This window comes from Arachis hypogaea, chromosome 7 (assembly GCF_003086295.3).
Source record: "Arachis hypogaea cultivar Tifrunner chromosome 7, arahy.Tifrunner.gnm2.J5K5, whole genome shotgun sequence".
NCBI classification, from domain to species: domain Eukaryota; kingdom Viridiplantae; phylum Streptophyta; class Magnoliopsida; order Fabales; family Fabaceae; genus Arachis; species Arachis hypogaea.
Genome location: NC_092042.1, coordinates 35755606 through 35768452, shown reverse-complemented (window position 1 = coordinate 35768452; position 12847 = coordinate 35755606). Strand labels below are relative to the sequence as shown.

General features: G+C 33.5%; 2 protein-coding genes across 25 annotated transcripts; one reads left to right on the top strand and one right to left on the bottom strand.

Annotated features, from left to right (window-relative positions):
* Nucleotides 1–323: 323 nt before the first annotated feature.
* On the bottom strand, nucleotides 324–1244 carry LOC140174340 (protein FAR1-RELATED SEQUENCE 5-like). The gene is made up of 2 exons (XM_072198781.1): nucleotides 646–1244; nucleotides 324–558 (listed from the first exon to the last, which is right to left on the bottom strand). The coding sequence occupies exons 1-2, from the start codon at nucleotides 1242–1244 to the stop codon at nucleotides 324–326; spliced, it is 834 nt and encodes a 277-aa protein (XP_072054882.1).
* Nucleotides 1245–3199: 1955 nt separating this feature from the next.
* Nucleotides 3200–11874, top strand: LOC112702932 (uncharacterized). Of its 24 annotated transcripts, none has more exons than XR_011863902.1 (9): nucleotides 3264–3551; nucleotides 4434–4553; nucleotides 6214–6403; nucleotides 7976–8043; nucleotides 8355–8467; nucleotides 8848–8995; nucleotides 9825–9948; nucleotides 10089–10210; nucleotides 11599–11874. XR_011863902.1 is itself a non-coding variant. In XM_072199384.1 (9 exons), exon 4 carries the CDS (start codon nucleotides 6263–6265, stop codon nucleotides 7889–7891), a length of 1629 nt encoding a protein of 542 aa, XP_072055485.1. In that variant the 5' UTR covers nucleotides 3267–3551; nucleotides 4021–4057; nucleotides 4434–4553; nucleotides 6214–6262; the 3' UTR covers nucleotides 7892–8043; nucleotides 8355–8467; nucleotides 8848–8995; nucleotides 9825–9948; nucleotides 10089–10210; nucleotides 11599–11874. The 24 variants fall into 24 exon arrangements, 19 of the variants coding, with proteins under 19 accessions (XP_072055476.1, XP_072055477.1, XP_072055480.1 ...); XR_011863901.1 differs by having other exon boundaries at nucleotides 8342–8467; XR_011863903.1 differs by lacking the exon at nucleotides 9825–9948 and adding an exon at nucleotides 4021–4088 and having other exon boundaries at nucleotides 3267–3551.
* Nucleotides 11875–12847: the final 973 nt, after the last annotated feature.

Below are 12847 nucleotides of genomic sequence, written 5' to 3'. Positions count from 1 at the left end.
GTGATGATCCAGGTAAACTGGAATCCATATATGGCGATCTTCGTATAGCTCTGCAGAATGAACCGAAAACATGAGCCAACATAAATCGAAATCTGTGCTCATTTTAACCAAAAAGTAGTGGCATGAAAAAAATTCAAATTAAAACCTCGGTTACCTGAGAGTCACTTGTTGCCTCCAAGGCCGTACTTTGTGATGAAATCATTTCAGTTTCTGTCGAATGCGTCTTTTGTGAACGAGTTCCAAACCACGTGTCTCATCTCTTGTTCGATTTTTTCGTGTCGCTTGTAGCCGTTTAGTTTGCTTGGGATCTTCTTCATGATGTGCTAGATGCACCACTGGTGAATTGTTGTTAGCATGCACATCTCGATAGCCCTTTGCATCGATGCGCATTGGTCGATGATAATGCCTTTTGGTTCATTCCTTCCCAGACAACGAAGCCAACACTCGAATAGCCATTTGAATGATTGGATGTCCTCGTTTTTCACCAGAGCGCATCCGAGAAGTGTCAACTGACCGTGGTGATTCACGCCCACAAAAGAACTAAAAACCAGATTGTACCTGCATAAATGGACACTCTCACACAGTTATGAACCGAAATGTGTAGATTCAATGAACGTAAAGACTTAATTTTGGTGAATCGAATACCTATTTGTGTTGTAAGTGGTGTCGAATGAAACCACGTCTCCAAAATACTTGCATGCAGCCTTGCTTCTTGCATCGGCCCAGAATGCATTTTTGATGGAGTGATCGCCTTCGAGGTTGAGCTCAAATAAGAAATTTTGGTTCTTCTCTTTCATTCTTAATAAGTACTTCCCGAATTCTTTGGCATCGTCTTGTTCGGAAACATTCCGTACTTCCCTTGTGATGTAATTTCTCACGTTTTTTTCTATAAAACTTAGGTCCCAGTGACTGCTAGCTGCTGCTACGAATGATTGGTAAGTTTTGTTCGGTTTGATTCCAGCTTCCTCGTTGGTTTCGATGGTGCGACGCACGAAAATGCTTAGCTCCCTGTATTGTTTGAGTATCTCTACTCGGTCTGGACAGCAGGGGTGTGAATAATTCAAAACAACTTTAAAAATTGTCCAAAGACCGACATCCTTCAATATGTGTACGTAGATCCTGGTTGGACAGTTTATTCTGGCTGAGAAATTTGTCTTCAGATTTCGAGATATCTTAGATTTCCACCTCTCCTCTCTGCTGCATATGATTAGTTGATTCTTAATCTCGTCTCCCTTCCAAGGCATGTTCCTTATTTTGGTAGAAAAACCGGCAAGTTTGGAATAATTTTTGTAGAACTTTGCAGGTTCTTCTAGGTAGTGTTTGTTAGTAGAGACACGACAGAACAGGACACTGAGACAAAGACAATAGGACAGAGACATTAAAAATTATGTTTTGTGTATTGTGTTTGGATAAGATGGATAGGACACTAATGTAATGTCCAGTATTATGTTTGGATACACATGGACAAGACTAAAATATTATATAAAATGACTAAAATAGCCATGTGATTCCAAATTTTTTAGTATAAACTAATTTAATAAATAATGAGAGTACGTAGGAGTACAGACAGTGAGAACTTGAAAAAAATATTTGAAGCAGTCAAAAATTTTAATAAAAAATTATATAATAGTATTTATATTAAAATAAAATTTATAAATATAATTATTTTTTTTAAATTTATTATTAATATGTAGGAATACATATGGTTAATATTAACAAAAAAAATCTGAGTTTGATTAATAAAAAATTTCATTTAAGTTAATAAGCCAAATTAATTTTAAATACAAAATCAGTTTTAAAAAAAGAATCCATTTTTAAATGGAAAAAAATTAATTTTTGCACATAAAAATCTATTTTTATTTAGAAAATTAATTTTTTTATCTAAAATTTTATTTTTCTTTTTAAAAAATTAATTTTTCTTTAAATTATATAAAATCAATTACAATTTATAAATTATTTTTTAGCATTTTAAAATATCAATTTTACCTTTATAATATTTATCTTTTAAAAGTCTCCAGACTAATTATTTTTGTTATTATTTTTATTACAAATCAAATAATATAATATAAGGTTAAAATGATGTTGAAGTAAGAATGATAAGAAAAAAGAAATTATACAGTCCAATAAAATTTTTTATAAAAAGGAAAGAGTACTTGAAAAAAAAGAGAAAGAAAAAGAACGTAGAGATAGAAAAAGAGCATGGAGTAAAAAAAGTACTTTGTGAGAACAACGCAAAATAGGAAAAATAAGAAGGGGTAACAGTGGAATAATAAAAAATAGCACCATGGACAAAAAAGAAAAAAAATTCATAAAAACAGTCCGTATCCCTCTTCCAAATCCCGTGTCCATCATTGTCCTTCATAAAAGAGTGGACACAAAAGTATAAAACACTGTCCCGCAGTGTCCATGTCTTTGCTTCCAAACGCTTTTTAAGAATGTGCTGTCCATGTCTCCGTATCATGTCTCCGAAAACAAACGCTATCCGGACCTTTGGGACAAATTATTTATCCATGACACACCTGGTCTGCAGAATGAACCGAAGATGTTATTAAGGTGAAATAATTGTATAATGCTAAATGAACGGAACATTATCCATTATATAAATTCAAATTCAAACAGCTTTCTGCATAATGAACCAAACACGTTATTAAGATGAAACAATTGTATAGTGCTAAATGAATGGAACATTATCCATTATATAAAATCAAATTCAAAACACATCTGTTTACAATTTAGAGATTATCAATTCAATTCAATTCAGAACACTTAAGTCCATTCAATTCAATTCAATTCAATTCAATTCCATTTAGCAATTGCATTCCATTCAATTCGATTCAAAAAATAATCCAAACCTCGTTCGCTTGATTCGTTTCAGAAGAATAATCCAAATTGCCCTCATTCAACTGATTTAAAGTTGAATCATTCATTATTTTGATAGCCTATTGAAATCTGAAGAAGATAAATCCATAGATCGAATAAAAAAATGAAGAAGAATAAGAGAAAAAATGACGAGCAACAAAAAAGAACAACGAACAGAAGAAAAACGACGAGTAACAGAGATTGTATATCTAAAAATTACAATACAAATTATTAACGTTAAAAAAATTTTACGTAATTTTGCACGGCCTATTTTACATAACTTGGGAGAGAGGTGCTGTCTAAAAAAACTGCTTCAGATGACTTGGTTAAATTTTTTTCCATAATGTGGAGCATTATTGATATTCTAAATGTATTATAAAAAAAATATCTAAATATCCCGCTTTAATACATAAGAGGGAAACCCCCCAAAATACGACTACCACACTACAAATCCCTAACCTTCTTCCACAGCCCCCAGTCTCGCTGTGTCATACACTAGAACGACAGCCGCTTCTATCTCCAGCGTCGCTGCCTCCTCTCATCTGGTCTTCTGTCCCTCTCTCCGCTGCTGCTGTGCTCTCTTCTCACCCAGTCTCGGTTACTACGTCTATACTCTCGCTCTAACCTCCGCACACCGCCTGCAAACTATGCTGCTGGCACCGCAACGAATACCGCCTCCTTCAGAAACTTAGGTATGCGTTCTCGTTCTTCATGTTCTATTAGCTGTCCTTTCTCTTTCTGTAACCTAATTTTGTATATATTTTTTTTTATTTTATCCGGGTATTCATTTTTTTTTCTCTCTTCCTGTGTAAATTCACTAACTTGAATTAATTTACTATTAAACTATGGTATTTTGTATGGTGTTTTGTGTCATTTTCTGGAGTGATAGAAATTTTGCATTAGAATTTCTCTAATGGAATGGGCATTGATGGTGTGTTTCTTCTTCTAATTTTCTGTGCCTCTCTCCATATCTTGATTTCTGATTAGTTGATTATGACTATTGAATATTGATGGCTTAATCGGTTAAGAATATGGATTAGTTGAACACATTGTGATAGAGAGCATCTAAAAACACGTTGTGATGACTAAAAATGATGTTGTGAGTAGTACTCTGATTTTTCATTAGGGAACATGGAATTAATGTGAGTTGAATTTTCGTAGGTACTCCAAGTTGATTTTGGCAGAAGCTACTTGATCGGTTGATCCATCTCTTTACTCCCCTCAATTAGGTTTCCCTTTCAAATAAATGATTCAAATAGTGGAATCATTTTTAACTGTTGTTTTTGTTTTATTTATTTCGTTACTGATTTGATTAATCTAGAATTATTGTTGAATTTGTTGCAAATAGATATTGAAAGTTGGAGCTTCCTTTGACGTAGATTGGGAGTAGTTATGTTTGTGAATTGCTGAGTTGGTGCTATCTTATGAAATTATGGCTTGGTTAGAAATATTGATAGCAATGTTGGTTCAATAAAGATAAACCATTTTGGCTTCTATAACTCATAGTAAAAGTAAGCAATATTCATCACGAGTTTTAACTTCTTTTTGTCTTATTTTGGCATATATATGTTTAGGTTGCCAGTGCAATTTATCAAATGGATATTAATGGGCATGGCGGTGATGAGGAGAACGTGGGAGATGCTGCAGAAATATAAATATAGTTATAAGAATTTTGCACTCTAACAACACAACAGGTATGAGAAAAAGTTTCTTTTGTTGTTTGTGGTAGAAATCTACCTGATCAGTGAACTCTTACTCTGTCTATGCTTGAGTAAAACAGAAATGCCATTTTAATTTGCATAATCATATATCATCCAATTTTGTTGATTTATTGATGTTAACCAATGAGGGAAACCAAGTTTCTGTTCACTTGGAATGTGCATAACATAATGATTTGTGATTTGTTATGCTCTTCTCTCCAACATAGATTGCTCTGCTATTATTAATACATGTTGTGAATGTGAGTGACAATGGAGTGTTTGTATGAGATATAGGCGATGATGATTAGTAGATGGTAAAACAAATGCAAAACAATGAAGGATAATGTTTGTATAAGATTCAATACCAGATTTCAACAGAACTGTTTTGGATTTCTCACACACTCTTAAATGTTTTTTCTCCCTTCTCAGACTCCCTTTTTATAGGAAAAAATTTTGGTATTTGAATGCAGGTAGCTTAGAATATTTCAATATTTGGGGTGCTATTTTTCCACATTAGCTTTCAAAATGCAGCTAGAACAAAGCACATGTGAAGACCAAACTAGTTGGGCAAAGAAAGTGTTGCTGGTCAAACCCTAGCATGTCATTGGAATTTTTTGTATTGTTTTAAGTAGGATAGGAAGTGTATGAATAAAACATGAAGCATGGCATAAATAAAACATTATGCTTGGACATATAACGTACGATGGAGGGAAAATGTTGAAGGATAGCGTGAGAAAGATTGGATCATTGTCTCAAGAGATGACACAAGCTATCCACCTTCTGTAATGTTTGGTCTATTAAGTAATAACGTAGATTTTAAATGAAAATAACAAAAAATGTAAAATTTGTAAATTCTGATTGACTGGTATTCCAATTCTTCTCTTTCTTTTATGCATCCCGTTTTACGCCACCACCTTCTCACCGTGCCGTGCCGCTGCACGTTGATCCTGTGCATTCATGGCACGAGAGTGTCGCCTCTGTAGAACTCAGCCTGTGCAAGAATTCAAACATACCCTCCTTGTGCCATCTTGACTCTCTGCGCTGTTGCTGCAGTGTTCCTTCACTTCGGGGCACTTCTTGGAAGCCGATCCCTATTTTCTCTGATACGAATGTCTATTTCATAACTTCCAGCACTGTATCAACTGTTACATTATTGTAATCAATGAATTTGTAGTTGTTGCATTGTGAAAATGTTGTAACAATTAACACTTACATTACATCTTCGCTATTCTTTAATTTATTTATTTATTTTAATATCAATGTATGAGGTGATATTGTTGTATGTAGAATTAGACATGTATTAACTGAATGTGGGACCAGAAAAAAAAGAAAGACGTCCTGGGCTGTGTTTATGATTGATTGGCTTTGTTATGTTCTGTATTTGTTCATGGTTTATATTGAGGTAGTCAATAAATAGCTTGAATTCGTTATCTTCCCATTTACTTGAGTTTGTAAATGAGTTAATGTGAAGTCTGAAAGTTGAAATGATCACAAGTTGAGAACATGTTAACAGGGACTTAGTAGAGTGAGATTATGCTGATTGATTAGGTTTGAATTAATGTTTTTATTTATTTCATAATTTGAATTTTGATGCCTTTTTTGTTCTTCTTTCAATACTCCAATCTATTAATGTAATTGTATTTTGTTGAACCAGTGATGCAGTGCCTCTGGCGAAGTCAGTCACACGTTCAAGTTTAACAACTATGCTCACAAACCCTTCTGCTGCTGTGCAAGCTTCCAAGGTAGCCCTTGTGCATAGTTGTGCTCATGCTCGCCGAAGATCTGCTCCCATTCCACTTAAGGAGAAAGGGCTGATCATAAGACCTGAGATTTGGTTTGTGAAGGTTGCCGCAACTCTTTTTGTTTGGTCAAACTCATTGGATAGATTTTTTGGTTATTTTAGTGATCATTTAACTCCTCCACTTGCATTAGAGGTTATCAAACGGCTGAACAATCCAACCTTGCGTTTGAAGTTCTTTCACTTTAGTAGGGAAAGGTTGAACATATCTCACACATACTTGACTTATGATGTGCTATTAAGATCCCTTTGTCAAGCAGGCCTTCACAATTCAGCAACATTAATATATAATTGTATGAAATCTGATGGGAAATTGCCTGAGAGTAAGCTGTTAGGATTTTTGGTTTCTTCTTATGCACTGGCAAACAGATTTGATATGTCAAGGGAATTACTTGCTGAATCTCATTCCAATAAGGCACCTGTGAATGCTATTGTTTATAATAGCTTGTTGAATGTATTGGTAAATCAAAAGAAATTAGATGATGCTGTTTGTTTACTCATGGAGCTTATGAGATTGCAATGTCATCTAGAGACCTTCACTTTCAACATTGTAATGCGAGGTTTGTGCAGAGCTGGGGAAATCAATGAAGCTTTTAAGTTTCTCAATGATATGATTAGCTATGGTTGTCAACCTGATATAGTTACATATAACACTCTTATACATGGTTTATGTATAAATAACAAAGTCGATAAAGCACGCAATCTACTAAAAGATGTTTCTTCAAAAACTGATTTTGCCCCCAATGTTGTAGGTTATACAACAATAATATCTGGTTATTGCAAACTGGGTAAGATAGCAGAGGGAACTTCTCTTTTTGATGAAATGGTTGAATCTGGAATTAGGCCTAATACATTTACTTATAATGTGCTTATTCATGGCTTTGCTAAGATGGGTGACATGGCTTCTGCAGTAGCCATGCATGACAGTATGCTTTTTCACGGTTGTCCCCCTGATGTTGTTACCTTCACCTCGCTAATTGATGGATATTGCCGAGCTGGGCAGGTGAATCATGGCTTGGACCTGTGGCATGAAATGATTGCAAGAAATATTTCTCCGAATTTGTATACATTCTCTGTGCTTACTAATGCACTATGCAAGAGCAATAGGCTACAAGAAGCTCATGACATTTTGAGGCTATTGAAGCAAAGTGAAATTGTTCCACAGCCCTTTATCTATAATCCTGTTATTGATGGATATTGCAAATCTGGGAATGTTGATGAGGCTAATGCAATTGTACTAGAAATGGAGAAGTGCAAACCTGATAAGTTGACATATACCATTCTTATTGTTGGATATTGTATGAAGGGAAGAACACGTGAAGCAATTGGCATCTTTTACAAGATGTTGGAAGCTGGTTGTTCCCCAGATGACATTACTGTTAAAACTTTATGCTCCTGTCTTTTGAAGGCTGGAATGCCTCGTGAGGCTGCTCATATTAGGAAAATTCTATTTGAGAACCAAAGCTTGGGCTTGTCACTGGAAAGATCTTATAATGAAAATATAAATGCAGATATGCCAATTCTGGTTTATTGAAGTTCTAGTTGCAATTAAACTCTGCCTTGCATCATTTTCCCCTGAGAAATACAATCATCTTGTTGCATGTCACTATTTTTGTAGAGATTGTCAAGAGGGGAACTTGAATTGCCAATCCTTCCAACTTTCTGCTGATTCTTTTGAACTTGTGGGTAAGTATGCTTCCCCCCGCTTACTTGTTTTGATAAGCTAACTGTTCAAATGAATGCTGAATTTTTATCTCATCACAAATTGGTTATGTTTTACTAATATATTTATTTGTTATTCTTCTTATCATATAGTGATATTTGATTACTATGTTCATTTAAGAGTTCATTACTAAAGAGCACACCGAAATATTGAACTATAATTGAAAGAAATGGAGATAATTGTAATGTGGAATGTTAATTCTTTTTAACCTCACTGTTTAAAAATTGAAGCCATGCTGGAAATTTACAATTATATTAATAGTGAGGATATGCAGAGATGGAAACATGTGAAAAATTGAGCAGGAACGAAGTTTTTAGGCCTACAATGTTGGTAATAGTAATGATGGGAGATGGTCGCCGATAAAATTAATCAGCGCTGTTCTAACCGGTTAGTGTCTATTTGTTGAAGCTTTCCTTTGGTGCATTATCTGTACTTCCTATTAAAAACAAGTAACAACTTTTGTCAGTATCGAGAAAGGATTAATGAAACATTTACCAAAGAAAACAAATAAGTTACCCCTCAAACAAGAGTTAGGTTCTACAATTTTCAGATTTTTCATTTTGCTCCTAATAATTTCAAGTATTTACAAATTTTACTTTCAGTCTCTGCGTACTATTGATCCTTGTTGTTGTTGTTATTATTATTATTATTATTTAAGATTTTAGTCTTTTGTCTCTACATTTGCTATTGTTCAGAAAGATTTGGTCCCTATTTTTCATTAAGATTTGTGTTTTACGATTTAATTTATTTTGGTGTTGTTCTTACAGGATCAATAGCTAAATGCGATGAAACTATAAGGCACTAAACCGAGAAAATTATATTGAAAGGACCAAAACTGAAATTTGATGCAACTATATGGACCACATAGATTCCTTCCAAAACTTTTCTAAAGTTGGTTAGATACATGATACAAAGGTGATTGTCCAATAAAATTCCTCAACGTTGTCTAACCCATTTTTTATTGAAAGATTTGCATCCATTTGGTGAAACTTCTTTTGTTAGAACTTGAAAATATTAATTATTATCCTTTTTTCTTTTAAGAAAAAGAAGTAGCAGCTTATATTAGTATCTAGAAATGAAGAAGTAACTCTATCCAAAACTGTTCTTAATTTTTTATGGCCTATAAAGTAGCCACATTTGTTGGAGACAGCATATGGGTAAGGTCTGAGTTTTCGTGAACTGACTTCAAATTTTTTGGGTTCTCATGTTGGCACACTGCAAACAGCTATGTTCTACGATTGTTCACCATCTCATGCATTCAAGCAATTGTGAATTTGAGACATAATAAAGCATTTGAGTTGAATAATATGGAGAAGTTAAGTAGGCCCCAATCTTACATTATTGATAAGTGGGATAAAAGAAAGGAGGAAAAATGAAAGGGTATCATGAGTTTGAGTTTCGTCCACTATGGAGTTTTGTTGGTTCATAGGGATGAGCTTCTTACAATGTTATCCTTTATAATTTTTCTAAAGCAAGTACTATATGGTTGACGTATGGAGGATATAGATTTTAATTTTATTAGGAGGCACAAATATTGTAGGTCAACTATGATTCTATTAGAACCTATAACTTCACAAAATTTCTCTACTTTCATGAATGAAGTCAACGGGTTTACTTGCAAGGAATGTCTGAATTGTAGTTTGTAGAACTTGCATTCTATCCTTGTTGCATATTATTATCCATGCTATTTCTGAACTTCAAGAGCCTGCTGTGGTGCTCATCCATCTCCTATGAAAAATTACAGAATGGTTGATGTTGAGCTGGCTAGCTGATGCTGCTAGCTTACTTTATCTGCTACAATGCAAATTGGGTTACCTTCATATACAGCCCAAGGGAATAAATGTCTCCTTATTCAACCATTTATAAATGTAACTGTTGGAGCAGCTTTTATTACATGGTTGTCAATCTTAAATGAAAAGTTCCATATACATTTAAAAAAAAAAAAATTGTTGAGTGTGAATATTTGTTGCCATGATTGCTGCTTCTAAAATATTTGCATTGCCTGCAGAGATGGAAGCCTAGGGTCCATTTCAAAGGGCATTTAAAGGTGTTATACAGAAGGCTACTCACTAGTCTACTATTTGTTAATTGGAAATGCTATCCCTTGATCAAAGAAAGTTTTTCACCCAGGTGTGGCCTCCTTTACCTTATTTATAAATTGCGATTTTGTTAATGTTTTGCGAACTTCCTCCGTTAAATTTTAAATTTGTTCTTTTCGATGGGGCCAAACATCATGTTTTTTATTTCTTTTGATAGGAATCAGAGGACCAAATATATTGAGCCTTATTCATTTATTTATTTATTTTTGGGCGGGGAAGCTGTTAATGTCACCTGTTTCCTCTTGGTTACACTCCATATATGGGCACATTAGGGGTAACAGTTTTGATATATGGAGGTAGGATAGGAGAGTGATGCCTCTTTTTTTTTTTTAAACTTATATTACAAAACGTGAGGCTTATGTTTGTATTATTTTAGTTTTTGTCTCCGTACAAGAGAACGCAGTGAACATTTTATTTGGTCTTCTGTGGTTAGTTTGGTTCTCCTAAATACATCAAGAATATTCCTTTAATATCAAATTTCATGAAATGATTCTTTTGGAGGTCAAGTTTGTCGCATAAGAGTGATAAGGAAGGATCAATATGATGTCATAGGTTGGCAGTAAATTCAAGGCATAAGATTAGTCATTTTTATACTAATGTGTCATATGTTATCTTCTGTCTTTGTACTTAAATTTGGTATCATTTTTTACATGTCAATCAATACCATATGTAAATCTTTCTTTTTGTTCTGGTACCTTCATATCATTCTTAACAAGTATATAGCTTCTATGAAATTTGCCATAGGTGAATCTTTATATCTATTGTATTTATTTTTATGACCAATTTATTTTCAATTTGATGGGAAAGTACACCTAAAAATTTGTTGTCCATGCATATCGTTTAGGCCCTAAAACAATGTGAACACCTAGGATAAAGTACCCTCTGGCTAAAATTTGAGCAAGCGCTCAGGAACAACTTTTGCATATGGAAAAGAGATATGTGGCCCGCTTAATTCTTGTCACTGGCCTTACTGATCTTAGCTTGTCCAAAGACAAATGTCTTATTCTAGCTGAATATCACACTTGCACCTTTAGGGAAAATTATGCAGAATTTAGAATTTTGAGTAAACCCTATATTTCATCCCTGACAAAATATGCAGGAACTATTCTTCTATGTTGAGTTGTAGAGTTAAACCTTGCATGGATGAGTTTGATATAAAAAATTCTTCATGGAGCTCAACCACTATATCGTTCTCTCCATACTGAATCTGTGTATTTCCTTATGGCTAAAAAGTCTATACAGAGGAACTAATACGTTTCTTGGCTAGATATAAGTTTGTTACTTTAAAATCTTGAGTCAATTTTACTTTTCTATTCTTTTTAGGGGACAAATTTGGGAATTAGGTGATTTTTAGTTTTAATTTTTTCAATGTTTTAAATTTAGCAAAAATCTAATGAGATGGATTGCTTCTCTTTACAGGAATTGTGGTAGCTCCATGGTGTAACATGACAATTGCCTTGCTAATTATGAGTAGGAAAGCTCCCAAGTTGTAGAATTTTATGAGAGCTCTGTAATTGTGATAAAGAAGACAAACTTAGGGTTAAAAAACTAATGGAAGCAAGAAAAGCCCATTCTCTTGGAATCACTTGCGCTCTCCCACTCTGCTTAGTACTTAGAAGTATTTGTAAATTCAAATCGACTAATATTCGTAGTAGGTTATTCGATTGCAGAATAAAAATAATGCAGTTGAGTTTCTGATCTTTGTTCTCTAAATTTGTACACACCAATCAAATTTTGCTCTCAAACTATTTTGGTTACGCCATATACAAACATGAATTGTGGTTAGGAGAGGCATTCAAATTACTTTTAGCTACTTACTCACACAAGGTGTCTTAAACTTTTTGTATAACACATTTCATAATGTTGCACGAAATTTTTAAATTTGTATTCGTTAAATAACGTTGATTTTTGGACAGATTTGTTCCTCATGATATCGTCACTTTGTTTTCCCATTTTATTCCTTCGAGAGACATCAAACGAAACTTATCTCTACATCTCTATTTTCTTTGACCTTAACAAAATAACTCATCACATCATATCTCAATTGTCGATTCCTGCTATCGCTGTCGAAGTTGCCATCGCCATCTCCCACGAAGGCATTAATTTTTTTGTTTTATTTCCTTTTTAAATCAATTTTTAGTTAAAACCGGTTCAGATATTGTCTTGAAAAACTCTGAGGATAAAGCCAAGTATTCAAGAAGGAAATTCGAACACAATATAAACAACAAACTTTGAACGTAAAGAGATAAGGGTTTAAAAGATGATCATTAGTAATATATACTGGTTTGGCCTTAATTGAACGCGGATCGGGACATGACCAAAATTTCGATTTGAGCTGCACTAAAATCTTTGGATCGGATTGGATATATCTGCAAAACACAGAAATACTTTTAAAAGTTTATTTTTATTAAAAAAATATAAATAAAATTTATTTTTTCTATTCTTTTAAATATGTTTACTCTTAAAATAATATTAAATATATTTTTTTAAATAATAAATTATAATAATACAACATATATGATAATTATTAGTTGAAAAAAAACATAAAATATTTATTTATTTCTTTATTTTTGCGAATACGTGGATATGCGGATCGAATATGCAGATACTTACACAAAATCCGATAAGATTCTATTAGTATGCGGATAAGATCCGATCCGATCCGATC

Bases quoted from the DNA above. Each gene is read 5' to 3' on its own strand.
- LOC140174340 (XM_072198781.1), bottom strand. From the start codon at position 1,244: ATGCCTTGGAAGGGAGACGAGATTAAGAATCAACTAATCATATGCAGC. The intron at 559-645 runs GTATTCGATTCA...CCATTTATGCAG, and splicing joins ACCACTTACAACACAAATAG to GTACAATCTGGTTTTTAGTT.
- LOC112702932 (XM_025754178.3), top strand. From the start codon at position 6,263: ATGCTCACAAACCCTTCTGCTGCTGTGCAAGCTTCCAAGGTAGCCCTT.